The 14,158-nt window shown below is 45.2% G+C and overlaps 1 protein-coding gene across 6 annotated transcripts in view; it reads left to right on the forward strand.

Annotated features, from left to right (window-relative positions):
- SMYD3 (SET and MYND domain containing 3) overlaps positions 1 to 14,158 on the forward strand; it is a 761,886-nt gene that overhangs the window by 681,070 nt on the left and 66,658 nt on the right. Inside the window, exon 11 of one of the 6 annotated variants that reach the window (XM_055582082.1) lies at positions 13,730 to 13,966. The exons of the other annotated variants lie outside the window; for them this stretch is intronic. Within the exon in view, the coding sequence (XP_055438057.1) occupies positions 13,730 to 13,745 (16 nt within the window). The 3' untranslated portion in view covers positions 13,746 to 13,966. Of the gene's footprint in view, positions 1 to 13,729; positions 13,967 to 14,158 lie in introns of those variants that run through there. 6 annotated transcript variants of the gene reach the window in all.

The following is a 14,158-nucleotide window of genomic DNA, read 5'->3' on the forward strand; positions in this document are numbered from 1 at the left end:
CTTTTCTTATTTTTACAGCTTATTGAGATATAATTCACATAGTATACAATTACCATTTAAAGTATGCAACTCAATGGCTTTCAATATATTTACAGAATTATGACTCAACTACCGTTTTAATGCAATTTTAGGACATTTTCATTAGCAGTCACGCCACAGTCCTCTCAGCCCCTAGTTTCTAGTAATCTGCTTTGTGTCTCTGTATTTGCCTCTTCTGGACAGTGTGTGTAGATGGAATCGTGCAGTAGGTGGCCTTTGTTGCTGGCTTCTTTCACTTACCATATTTTCAAGGTTCACCCATATTATAGCATATATTAGTACTCTGTTTGTTTTTATTGATAAATAATATTCCATTTGATGGATATACCAGATTTTATTTATCCATACATCAGCTGATGGACATCTGTGCTCTTTCCACTTTGTGGCTGTTAAGGATAATACTGCTATGAACATGTCTGCACAAATTTTTGTTTGGGCATGTTTTAATTTCTCCTAAGTATATACTTAAGAGCGGTATTGCTAGATCATGTGGTAACTCTGTGTTTAACATTTTGAGGAGCTGCCAAACTGTTTTCCAAAGTGGATACATACTTTTACACATTCACCAGTAGTGTATGAAGGTTCCAGTTTCTCCACATCCTTGCCACCACTTGCTATTATCTGTCCTTTGATTCTAGCCAACCCAGTGGACATGTATTGGTATCGCATTGTGGTTTTAATTTGCCTATTACTTATTCCTTAGAGAAGTGTCAGTTCATATACTCTGCTCATATCTATTCATACCCTTTGTCTTTACTGAGTTGTAATAACTCTTTATATATTCTAGAAAGAAGTTCTTTGCCACATATAATTTGTCTGTGTTTTCTCTCACTCTGTGGGTTATCTTTTCTTTTAGTTGATGCCCCAAAAGTTTTATTTTAATGATGTTCAATTTATTTATGTTTTCTTTTATTGCATATGCTTTGGTGCCATATCTAAGAAAACATTGCCTAATACAAAGCCATGAATATTAATCCTTGTATCTTCTTTTACTAGGTTTATAGTTAGATTTTCTTCTACTAGGGTTCCAGCTTTTATATTTATGTTTTTGATTCATTTGGACTTAATTTTTGTATATGGAAGAAGAGTAGGGGCCCAGCCCTACCTCATGTGGATATGTCATTGTTACATATCATTTTCTAAGAGAAAAAAAACAGAATCCATTTCTGGACAGTCACTCTGATTGTGTTAAAGACCAATTGCTCCCCATACCTGTGTCCCACAGTTGAGGGGAAGGTGTTGGGAGAACATAGAGACCCCTGACTTTAGAGAAAACAAACACCTCTTTGCATAAAGCAGGTGTATTCTGGAGTGAGAGAATCTGAAGCCTTGATCCAAGCCCCAGTCCTCTTGCTCATTAACCAGAGCGCCATGGGCAAATCACTTAAGGCTGTCTAAGATTCAGTTGTCTCATCCAATGAAAGGGGAGCTAATTGGAATAGAATACGTTCCAGGAGAACAGAAAGTTTCTCTGCTTAGTGTAATCTTGTATACCTAGGGCCTAGAATAGTGCCCAGAACACAGTAGGCTCTCAAAAGTCCCATTTGTGGATTAAATTACCTCCATTATGCAATCCCCTAGGTTTATTATAAGAAAAGGCATTTAAAAAAACAATGTGTTCAGATGTTTTATGAATTATAAGATGCTAATTAAAAAAAAAAAAAGAAACGTATGGTTTCTTTCCTTTGTCGTGGAGAGATATGAGTAGCTGTAACAATGCGGCAAACCTGCAAATGAGGTGAATATATGTTTTTTGAAGGTGCAATTTCATTTTCAAGGTACTAGAAACCCAGCGATCCTTTAATAAAGTTAATTTATTAAGAATTTTGAGGTCATAAAATGTTAATGCCCTTTTCTAGATTTTCACACTTCACCCTGGAGAAAATTTCATCTCCCAAACCTTCCTTTAAAGCAAGCGGTATTGTAGCAAGGGTGATGGGGGCAGAGGAGGAAGGACAGAGAGACTGTGTTGTCTTTCAGCTATTTAATAGCTCTGTAAGAACTGGGAATTTTCACTATTCTTTATGTATTTCTCTCTGTTCAAAACTCCTTTTCATCTTTTTTTTTCTCCTCTAGAAACTAAAAAGTAGTATTTTCATATCCCCTTAAACAAATGTCCTCATTGTGAGATATGACACTTGGTGGTTGATCATTGTATCGGTTTTTTATTGTGTAATAAATTACCCTACAACTGAGCAGCTGAAAACAACAATAAATATTTGCTATGCATCACATTTTCTATGGGGCAGGAATCTAGAGAGGATTAGCGGGCAGTTTTGGTTTAGGGTCTTTTGTGAAGTTGCAGTCAAGATGTCAGGTAGGATTGCAGATATGTGAAAGCTTGGTCTAGAGGATCTGCCTCCATGAGTCACTCAGAAGGCTAGAAAGTTCGTGCTGGTCGTTGGGAGGGAGACCACAGTTTCTTTATACATGGACCTCGCCTCAGGACTGCTTGAGTGTCCTTACAACATGACAGCTGAGTTCCCCAAGAGCAATCAGTACAAGAGAAAGGGAGGCAGAAAGCTCAATGTATGTGTAATTAAGATTCAGAGGTCATACACTGTCAGCCTGTCAAGTATTCTATTGGGTATAGAGGCCAAGCATGATTTAATATGGGAGGAGACTGCAAGGCTACGAGTACTAGGAGCCAGGAATCCTTGGGTGCAGTCTTGGAGGCTGGCTACCATCTGTACCATCTTTGAAACATGGGAAAATTAAGTGAATGAAGGACAGGCATAGTAGATAAAATATAAATATGGGATTGACATGAAGCAAGTAAGCTGATAATCTTTGTGTATAATGTTGTGATCTGCTGCAAAAAAGATGTAGCATCTTAGTTTTATGAAAAATAAGCCTACAGATAGACCTTAGTAATATTCTAGGATATTGTTTTTAGGGTTTTTTGAATTTTACACATTGACTATATTATTATTAGTGACTTAATTAGGGGATCAGTAAACAAAGGTATGCATGAATGGAAAGGTGCAAAGTTTGAACCAATGCATATCTGAGGTATGTGTGAATAAATGATTTGGTTAAACCCTGTAACTCTGAGGTCAGACCTAGTTAATGCCTGTACAACAGAAGTTAATGCTCAGGATTTTGTTCTCAGGCTATTAATATTCATAGGTCTGGATGGTATTACTATAAGTGAATTAATGAATGAGTAAGTATATCTATATAGAAGACAAGGAAAGCCATATGTGGTCCAATTATGAGTGTTTAATGCATTTTTGCTATTAATACATTTCTAAAGTGCTCAATTCCAATATAAATCTATTTGGATAAATAGCATACAGAGATAAATACCTGGAAATCAATGTTCTGCATTATTTGAGAAGTGCTGACTGCTTATTAAAAATAAGATATGATCTAATTGGTTATGTCTGGGAGTAATGACGGAGAAGGCAATGGCAACCCACTCCAGTACTCTTCCCTTGAAAATCCCATGGATGGAGGAGCCTGGTAGGCTGCAGTCCAGGAGGTCACGAAGAGTCGGACATGACTGAGTAACTTCACTTTCTTTCACTTAAAATGACTGAATGTAGGATTTAACCTCTCTTTCCTTGTGTTTGCCCACTTAGGGCCTTACGACACAGTTCTGATGCATAAAGGGTTAAAGACTCTGGTTAGATGGTGCCCAGCACCCACAGCAGCAGGAGACCTCCAACCAGGAGACAGAAGACTGGGTTCCACGGCCCTAGTCTTCACTAGTTAGCTCTGTAACCAGACAAGTTACACGTTCCTGGGACTCAGTTTCTCATCTGGAAAGTAAGAGTCCTAAGGCAGATGTCCCCTAAAGAAGCTCTTACATTGCGCGGCTCCGTGGTGCATCTGGTCGGAAAGCATTTATCAAGTGCTGGCCACATCCCCAGGATGCTATTAGGTGGAAAGGTGGGAAGGGGCATGTGCATCCTTCCTTGGAGGATCACAAAGCACTCTCTAACGCTACCTGGGAGAATGTGTATCTGACTAGATTTGGCCACCCAAAGCAAAGGGAAAACAAACTACAAGGAAAGTCAGTGGGAGCATTTGGTCAGAAAGAAGTGAGTCTTGATCTGGGCCTTGAGGAGGGTATGAGATTTGACTTGAGAATCACGTGCACAGGTCACCCAGATGAGGAGTGGCCTGGGGAGGTGGGTGGCAGATGAGCAGGGCAGAGAGCCCTGGGCTGGGAGTCAGGGATTCAGGGCTCCACCCCACTGCTACAGCTAAACATCCTCGGGTGTCACCTCATGCTTCTGATCCCTGCTTCTGCTATGTCACTCACTGGGAGGAAGTAAAGATGAATGGTGGGCAGCAGGCTATAGAGTCAGAGGGGCCCTGGAAGAGCGTCAGAGATCCAGATTGCGGCACTCTGCAGTACCATATCCTTGAATACGTTCTTTAATCTCCCTGGGCCTCAGTTTTCTCATCTGCAGATCATAACCACACTCTTCAAGGATTACTGTGAGGACAGAGTGAGAGGATCGGTTAGCACAGTGCAAGAGCTCATCAGCTGGTGGGGGCGGTGGTCATATTATCAAAGCTCTTCTGTGAGTGAAGTGAAATTGAGGGTGCTTTTTTTTTAACTTTGTATTTTAACTTTGTATTTTTTGGAGTATAGCCGATTAAAAATGTTGTGATAGTTTCAGGTAGACAGCAGAGGGACTCATACATATTCACATACCCATTCTCCCCCAGACTGCCCTCCCATTCAGCCCACCACATAATATTGAGCAGAGTTACCTGTGCTGTATATAGTAGGATCTTGTTGGTTATCCATTTTAAATGTCGAAGTGTATAAGGAAGCAATTTGATAAGACTGGGCATTTTTAGAACCTAGTGGAATAGGGGACCTCCCTGGTGGTCCAGTGGTTAAGACTTCACCTTCCATTGCAGGGGATGTGGGTTCAATCCCTGGTCAGGGAGCTAAGAATCCACTTGCTTTGCAGCCAAAAAACCAAAAGCATAAGAGTATTATAACAAATTCAATAAATACTTTACAATACTAAAAAGAAAATCATTTATTTAAAACAACAACAACAACAACAAAACTTAGTGGACTATATATATATTGGAATAATATTCAGCCATAAAAAAGAAGGAAATCTTGCATTTGTGACAACATGGATGAGCCTTGAGTATGCTAAGTGGGATAAGACAGTAACAAAAAGCAAATACTGCGTGATTCCACCCAGATGAGGCATTTCAAGTAATTAAACTGATAGAAACAGAAAATAAAATAATGGTTGCCAGGGGCTGGGGAAAGGAGAAATGGGGAGTTGTTGGGTGGGTGGGTACCGAGTTTCAGTTTTGTAAGATGAAAACATCCCAGAGATCTAATCCACAGCAATGTGAATATACTTAATATTACCCAACTGTAAACTTTTTAAAAATTTGGTGGAGTGAATAAAAGATGCATATTCTTCCATTTTTATTTAATGAGTATTTAAATAAATACAACATCGAAAGCACTGTGCCAGGTGCCAGAGGTAAGAGCAGGGATACACAGATAACCAAGGGGAGGTCCCTGCTTTCAGGGAAGAAAATAACTGACAGTTTTGAGACCTCAGTTCCAGTCCGAGATGAGCCACGGCTGGGGCATGACCTTGGGCAAGTTACTTACTTCTTCCAATCGTGAGCTTGCTATAGATGTGAAATAGGAACGATTTATGTCTGTCTCACAGATTCCATAGGAATGAAGTGACAGTGTATTTAGAACAGTGGGCACAGGCTCAATAAATGCTCTTATGATCGATTCCTCTCTTAGAGGGGCTTACACTCTTGTGGGAGAGGTCAAAGAAATGCCTGCGCACAACAGAAGTCACAAAGGTGGTAGGAAAAGCAGAGGGACAGGCAAGGTGTTCAGGGAAGGCTGCGGATGGCCTCATCCCACCCTGTGAACACCTCCTGGTTTGATGACAGGGATGCAGACTAGATGGAGGGGCCGCTGTCATGGACTGTATGTCTGTGTCCCTTACAGCTTTATATGTTAAAGCCTGAACCCCCAACATGATGGTGTTGGGAGCTGAGGCCTTTGGAGATATTGATATTAGATTTAGATGAGGTCATAAGAGTGGGGTACTTGTGGTGGGATTATAAGAGACCAGAAAGTTAGTTCTGTCTTTCTCTCTGCTGTGTGAGGACACAGTAAGAAGAGGGCTGTCTGCAAGCCAGGAAGAGGGTTCTCACCAGGAACTGAATCTGCTTGCATCTTGAGCTTGTACTTCCCAGCTTCCAAAACTGTGAGAAATAACTGTCGTTGGAGCCCCCCAGTTTATCGTATCTTGGTGTGGCAGTCCCAGCAGACTAATATAGCCACTTAGGAATCTCATGGCAGTGACTTAATAATGGTAGACTCTCCTCCTTGATCTGGAACTGGGAGAGGCAGGAACAGCTGGAGAAAAGCCTGAGACCCCAAGCAGGTGTGAAGGTGGTGGGGGCGGCCGCTGAGAGCTTGGAGTCTAGAAGGTGGACACAGGTTGCCGCGAGTCGTGGTAGAACCTATTCTTTTAACATCTGTCTTATGGCACAGCCGTGTCCTAAAGGGTCTGGTGGCTTCTCCGGGGTCCTCCCTAAGGGTGACATATCCAGATCCCTGCTGAGCACCGGTGGGTCTGCATCGTCAAAGTTCCTCAGTGAATGCTTGGCTTGAGGCTTGAGAGAACAATGCCTTACTTATGCCTTACTTTTGTTCACTCTCACCCCTTCATCTCCCTGTTCTTTTATATAACTAACCTTTATTGATACTCAGTATGGAAGAGACGGGCTTCCCCAGTGGCTCAGAAGTAAAGAATCCACCTGCAATGCAGGAGCCACAGGAGACGCAGGTTGGATCCCTGGGTTGGGAAGATCCTCTGGAGAAGGGCATGGCAACCCACTGCAGTATTCTTCCCTGGAGAATCCCATGGTCAGAGGAGCCTGGTGGGCTACAGTCCATAGTCCTTGGTATGAGGTGTCTCTTCTTTGAGGCTATTTGCTTATTAAACGGTGACAGTACTTTTGATTAGTGGCTGGCTGTGTGCAGCACTGGGTGACTGTGAGGAGTGCCCCAGGGCCAAGGCTGTGCAGACTTGACCCTGTTTTTGGGGAACAGAAAGTGTGTCCCCGGGCCTCTGGGTCCCTGTGCATGAAGCAGAGGAGCTTTGCCTGCCCACGGTGCCTGGGACCCCACCAGAGCTTCTGCTCCAGCGTCATTTCATCCAGGACCAAGATCGGGACTGAATCAGGGAGGTCATTCCAAGTTTCTTTCCTCCTCTGGCATTCTCCCCACTGTGCCTGTCCTCTCTCTCTTCAACAGAAAAGGAGAGCAGAAATCCCACTTCCAGGCTCCTCTTAAAGGTCGTCCGACTACTTCAGTGAACGATCTAGGGGGAGAAAACATGAGAGAGAGTCAATAAAGCAAGAGCTTCGGGAATGAACATCTATGAATACTGTCCATATGACTGAATTTGATAAATCCTACTGGGCCTGTTGGCATGAGTGGGAGCTTTGCCCGGACAAAGCCGTTAGCCCAGGAAATTGCAGTGCTGTGTGGCACCGAGTTTTAAAGGATACTTGCCTTTATTTCCCCCCTTTCTTCCCTGCCTTTACGAGGTGAGCTTCTCCGGGCACAGATAATGCAGCCTTGGAAAGAGGAGCATGCCCATGCCTGTCGGGGGAGGGGGCAGGTGAGCACAGAAATGCTTAGGGAAGGGATAGAGAGAGAGGAAGAAATTTTTTAAATGAATTTAAAAGCTGTCCTAAAGAAGGTGGGAAAGAAAGAAGATAGGAATAAGGTTCTCTAAATGCTTTTCCTGTGTCCTCTTTTGTGTGTGTTTATCCATCCCCATTCTTCTAAAGCCAAAGGCCTCTGTCACTCTGTGTGTGTATGCATTTTTAAGTCACTTCAGTCGTGTCTACCTCTTTGCGACCCCATGGACTGTAGCCCACCAGGCTCCTCTGTCCATGGAATTCTCCAGGCAAGAATACTGGAGTGGCTGCCAGGCCCTCCTCCAGGGGATCCTCCTGACCCAGGGATCGAGTGGCGTCTCTCATGTCTCCTGCGTTGACAGGCAGGGTCTTCACCACCGAGCCACCTGGGAAGCCCTCTGTCACTCTTGATTTCACACCAAAGAGCTAACTGAGCTCCTCCCCCACAGGGCCCATGCCTGTGGGGTGCCAGACAGAGACTGTACTACTTAGGGAAGCAGAGAATGAAAGCCCCTTTGCTCTCACAGAGTCTACGCACTTCAGGGCACTCGCCCACACTGATGCAAGTGGAGTAGGGCATGCCTTGATCATCCTCTAGTTCTGTTTATTAAACATTCACTTTGGCTCAGCCCTGTTCTGTAGATTTGAGGATAGTCTCATTGGAAGATATTTTTTTAATGGGCTTTATGCCACATGTGTAAAAATGTCTTTTGATTGGAGAGTTGCAGGAGGTATTGAGATCAATGCCGTGTGGGTGGGTGAAGGAGCTATGTGGAGTGGCAGTGGCTGAAGTGGATGGCAGGTCATGGGGTCGCGGTTGCTGAGTCCTCAACCTCAACTGGGAAACTGGGCACCATGCAAAGAATGCCACACCCATATAGCATCCCCGGGAAATGACTAAGCCCCTGGGACCACAGCTGGTAGCAGCTGACAGCATCTGGCATTTTCTATGCAGATGAAGGGGACCTCTTGCAGTCAAGGTCACCTTGGATTGCGTAATATGTGGCTTTGCAGTGGCTCAGCTGAATATCACATTGCTTCAGTCTCCCATTCTGAGCTGCGTCTGAGGATGCAGTAAAGTGTTGTGCCCCCAAGGAACACTCTTTGTGGGGAGTCTACCACTGCTGCAATCTGCATGGAAATAGACTTAAATTTTCTCTTCTCCTCAGCTGTAATCCATCTGGAGAAAACCTCGGTTTCTTGGCACAGATAATTGGGAGAGGCTCATGGTAGGAATGGAGAAGGCAATGGCACCCCACTCCAGTACTCTTGCCTGGAAAATCCCATGGACGGAGGAGCCTGGTGGGCTGCAGTCCATGGGGTCGCTAGAGTCGGACACGACTGAGTGACTTCACTTTCACTTCTCACTTTCATGCATTGGAGAAGGAAATGGCAACCCACTCCAGTGTTCTTGCCTGGAGAATCCCAGGGATGGGGAAGCCTGGTGGGCTGCCGTCTATGGGGTCGCACAGAGTCGGACACGACTGGAGCGACTTAGCAGCAGCAGCAGCAGCAGCACGGTAGGAAGGAACTCCTGGATCTGTCGTTCTGTTCCCATTGAGCTTCACTGGACATGCTGACCCCTCTCGCATACCCCAAGGCTTTGCCCCAAACCTCTCTGAGGTACCCTGGCCCATCTTCCACAGAGGTATTGTTGTTTAGTTGGTTAGTCGTTTCTGACTCTTTGTGACCCCGATGGACTGTAGCCCACCAGGTTCCTCAGTCCATGGGATTCTCCAGGCAAGGATACTGCAGTGGGTTGCCATTCCCTTCTCCAGAGGATCTCCCCCACCCAGGGACTGAACCCATGTCTCTTCCATTAGCAGGTGGATTCTTTATCGCTGAGCCACCTAGGAGCCCCCCACAGAGGTGCTCCGCTCTTTTAAAAGAACCATGAGCCGCACCTCACCCACTTGGCCAGAGGAAGTAAACGCTGTGGGGCAGCCACATGAACACTTAAAGGGCAGCTCTAGTGAATGGCTGGATCACAGGGTTTGGAATCACCAAACCCAAGTCCAAGGTCTCAACTCAGCTGTTTACCAGCAGGCTGTGTGGTATTATTAGGGCATGTCATTTCTGAGTTTGTGAAAACAGAGATTCTAGCCTACACCTCTGAGGGGTTGATGTGACGAGACAGTGGCTGTGGACAAACTTTGTAGGCTACAAAGTGCTAAAGATGTTACCCTTCCTCACCTGAGAAGGGTGTTCTAATGCCATCAGGCAGGACAGCAACCACACAGAGGCGGCACTGCCAGAACACGGTGGCTTCTGCCCCCACCCATCAGGTTGTCACTGGCAATGGGATATGAGTACTTCCTTGGGGGTGATGCCTCAATGTTAATATGCATCAGGATCACCTGGAGTTTAAACATACTGATTCCCGAGGCCCCAACCCTCTAATTAATCTCTTTGGTCGGGATCCATCTGTTTTTAGCTCCCCAACTATTCTGATGCAGGTTATCCATAAACCATACTTTAAGAAAAATTAGGAGAAGGCAATGGCACCCCACTCCAGTACTCTTGACTGGAAAATCCCATTGATGGAGGAGCCTGGTAGGCTGCAGTCCATGGGGTCACTAAGAGTCTGTTACGACTGAGCGACTTCACTTTCACTTTCACTTAAGAAAAATTATCGAGCACTGCTGAGACTAGGTGACCATGGGGTAGAAGGGGAACACAGGTGTGATGTCCATGTGCACCTTTGGGTGGGAGGCAGGGGTACTTCATTCTGAGTTAACCAGTAGCTCTTCTGGTTCTGCCTCCATGACATCCCATCTGTCAACAAGAGCTTCCTCTGCGTGTTCCTGTTTCCTTCTGGTTGGGATGTTTGACTTCTTGTAGTCATGGATAAGAAGCAACGCTGGGTCCGAGATTTCCGTTGTTAAGTTTTGAATCTATTTATAACTTCAGAAGGAAAGCTGAAGTGTATCCCAAACCAGAGCCTCAACCCTTGCCAAGTCAGTGCGAATTCTTAGCCACACACAGAGTGTTCATCCCTGCGCATCTGGGAAGGAGGCCCTGGGGGATAGTGGTGGCATGGCTTAGTCATTCAGTCATCTCCAGCTCTTGTGACCCCATGGACTGTAGCCCGCCAGGCTCCTCTGTCCATGGGATTTCCCAGGCAAGACTACTGGAGTGGGTTCCCATTTCCTTCTCCAAGGGATCTTCCCGACCCAGGGATCAAACCTGGGTCTCTAGCACGGCAGGCAGATTATTTACCCCTGAGCCAGTGGGGAAGTCTAGTATAGTGGTGTCACAGACATAAGAGTGCCTTCTATTTCATACACTGAAGAGCCCACTATTTGGTAACAACAGTTTCCTGGCTTGCCTTCAAGTCATTTTCCTTGGAGGCTGTACCTGTGAAACCATGTGACTTGGCTGGGACTCAAACCTGGCCAAAACCCACAGTCTTCCAACTGATATCACACACCTGGTTTCACGACTTAATGAAGCTCAGGTTCTTGAAGTCTCATTGCAGAGAAAATTCAGTGAGAGGCAAAGTGATAGGTAAGAAGTAGATTTATTTAGAAACACACACCACAGACAGAGTGTGGGCCATCTCAGAAGGAGACACCAGCCTTGACATGTGGTGTGGTTAGCTTTTATGAGCTGTGTTAATTTCATAGGATACCTATTCTGGGGAAGTGAAGTGAAAGTCGCTCAGTCGTGTCCAACTCTTTGCAACCCCATGGACTATACAGTCCATGGAATTCTCCAGGCCAAAATAGTGGAGTGGGAACCCTTTCCCTTCTCCAGGTGATCTTCCCAACCCAGGAATCGAACCCCGGTTTCCCACATTGCAGGCGGATTCCTTACCGGCTGAGCCACCAGGGAAGGGGCAGAGATTTTCAGGAATTGGGCCACCAGCCACTTTTGGTCTTTGATGGTCAGCCTTGGAAATGCGGCTCCTGTGGGGTTATCACTTAGCACATTGATGTGTTACAGTTAACATCTACTGAGGCTCTAAGTCCAGCTGAAGTCGATTTGTCCGCCATCTTGGACCCATGTGGTTCTAATCGGTTTACGTCGTGTCCTCGGGCTGTGTCCTTCTTTCAAATGTTCTGCCCTGCCCCCTTCCCTCCTGTTTCACCTGGAGATGTAGAAAAGGGATTGAGACCATTTCCCGCTCTGGCCTTGTCCAGCAGGGTCTTTTGTGAGCTTAGTTTACTCTTCATCTCAAGCACTAACCAAGGCCCTTTTGTGAGGAAGTTGTCTTGGGAGCCTTTAATGAAGAGAATGTGTGTATGATGGAATCCATGGTATGAGGTCATTCCTGAGCATCTGGAACCTGAGGAAAACATACTTCTGGGAATTCCAAAGTTCTGTCAGGTGGAAGGTCCCAAAGCTTTCCTCGTTGGAGCTCCTGACAGAGCCAGTACAAGATCAGTTCAGTTCAGTTCAGTCGCTCAGTCGTGTCTGACTCTTTGCGACCCCATGAATCGCAGCACGCCAGGCCTCCCTGTCCATCACCAACTCCCGGAGTTCACCCAAACCCACATCCATCAAGTCGGTGATGCCATCCAGCTATCTCATCCTCTGTTGTCCCCTTCTCCTCCTGCCCCCAATCTCTCCCAGCATTGGAGTCTTTTCCAATGAGTCAACTCTTCACATGAGATGGCCAAAGTACAAGATAAGTGACCTCAAATCCTTTAGCAAGAGCAGCTTCTCAGCAATTCCAGGTACACACCACAGGAGATAAAAACATGTCATTTAATTAAGTCCTGCAGTAGCATCCATCTCACAGGTCCCTGGGGCTGCTTGTGTTCAGTACTGCAGCTGCTAAGTCACTTCAGTCGTGTCCAACTCTGTGTGACCCCATAGATGGCAGCCCACCAGGCTCCCTGGACCGCAGCCGACCAGGCTCTTCCATCCATGGGATTTTCCAGGCAAGAGTACTGGAGTGGGGTGCCATTGCCTTCTCCGTGTGTTCAGTACTAGGACAAGGCTAAACAAGTGTGTAACAACAAAGCTCTCTTTTTACCCCCAATAAAATGAGATCAAAAAATAATTCTTCTTTTAAAAATCTGAGCTGTATGTGTTCTTAGACTTGTGCTGCCTCACAAATTTTTCCATCTTCATTTTCTAATATTTCTATGCAAACAATGGCTTGTATAATTGGACACGGCTATAAATGACATTATTAAATTGTTTCTGTTCAGAGCAGGAGGATACCAGAAATTTGAGTGCTTTCCTTCAGGATTGCAGTTCAAATCTTACTTAATAGTTCATTAATAGTCATGGTTTAGTCCTCTGCTAGAGAGTAGGTGTGCTGACGTTGACTGGAGTTCCTTTTTGCAGTTGTTTTACTATGTAAAGACAACAGTTGGACTTTTGTTGATTTTCCTTTCCCCTTTTCTGATTATAAAAGTTATGCGGTTTAAAAAAAAAAAAAAAAGTACAACAATGGACACCCCCCCCAACAACCCCATCACCTCAATGCAACTACAATTAATATTTTAGCTCATTTATACCAGTGATTCATCTATGAATAGATAAGGCCCCATGAGGTAACCCAAGTAAAAGAGTAGTTTAGGTGCTATTATGCTGATGACATCTAAAAATCTAAATTTTGCCTTTCTCCTGAAGACAGCTACCACCCTTAGTCCCACTTCTCTGTTTCCAGAGTCTTTCCCCAACTTCTGGTCTTATTTGGACGCCTTCTGTGAAGCATCCAGAAATCACAATAAAGTCTTTGATGGGTGGGTCATTAACTCACCTAGTCTTCAGCCTTGTTGTGAAGGTTGAGTAAATTAGTTAGACTGGTACTTGGCCTTCTGAGCCTCTGTTGTTATCTCTTTTCAGATAATTACTATTCATATACTTCTCGCAAATTCCCTTAGGCCAGGGAATAGCTTCGTTTCTTGCCATTTCTAAGGTATGATTCTCCTGCCTGGGCAGCCTGCCTCGTTCAAGGCTATTCATTTCATCCTATTCTGAGGCCAGCTGCTGAGCCTGCACCTGGGGGATGGGGTGTGCCTCTCAGGCTGTGTGCTGACCCTTGTGAATTTTATCTCAGGGATTTTTTCCAATGAAGAGAAGCCATCTCACTGCCTCTCTCCACCTTCATCTTCCTCTGGACCCAGGCCGCATCTCCATCCTTGCTCAAACCGAACTCTCTGGCTTGTTCCTTGGATGAGATTCACTCACTCGTAGTTGTTGTTCAGTCACTCAGTCCTGTCCGACTCTTTGCGACCACATGGACTGCAGCACACCAGGCTTCCCCATCCTTCACTATCTCCCAGAGTTTGCCCAGACTTATGTCCATTGAGTCAGTGATGCTATCCAACCATCTCATCCTCTGTCACCGCCTTCTCCTCCTGCTTTCAATCTTTCCCAGCATCAGGGTCTTTTCTAGTGAGCTGGCTCTTGGCATCAGGAGGCCAAAGTATTAGAGCTTCGGCTTCAGCATCAGTCCTTCCAATGAATATTCACAGTAGTGTATAAC

This window comes from Bubalus kerabau, chromosome 5 (genome assembly GCF_029407905.1).
Source record: "Bubalus kerabau isolate K-KA32 ecotype Philippines breed swamp buffalo chromosome 5, PCC_UOA_SB_1v2, whole genome shotgun sequence".
Lineage (NCBI taxonomy): Eukaryota > Metazoa > Chordata > Mammalia > Artiodactyla > Bovidae > Bubalus > Bubalus kerabau.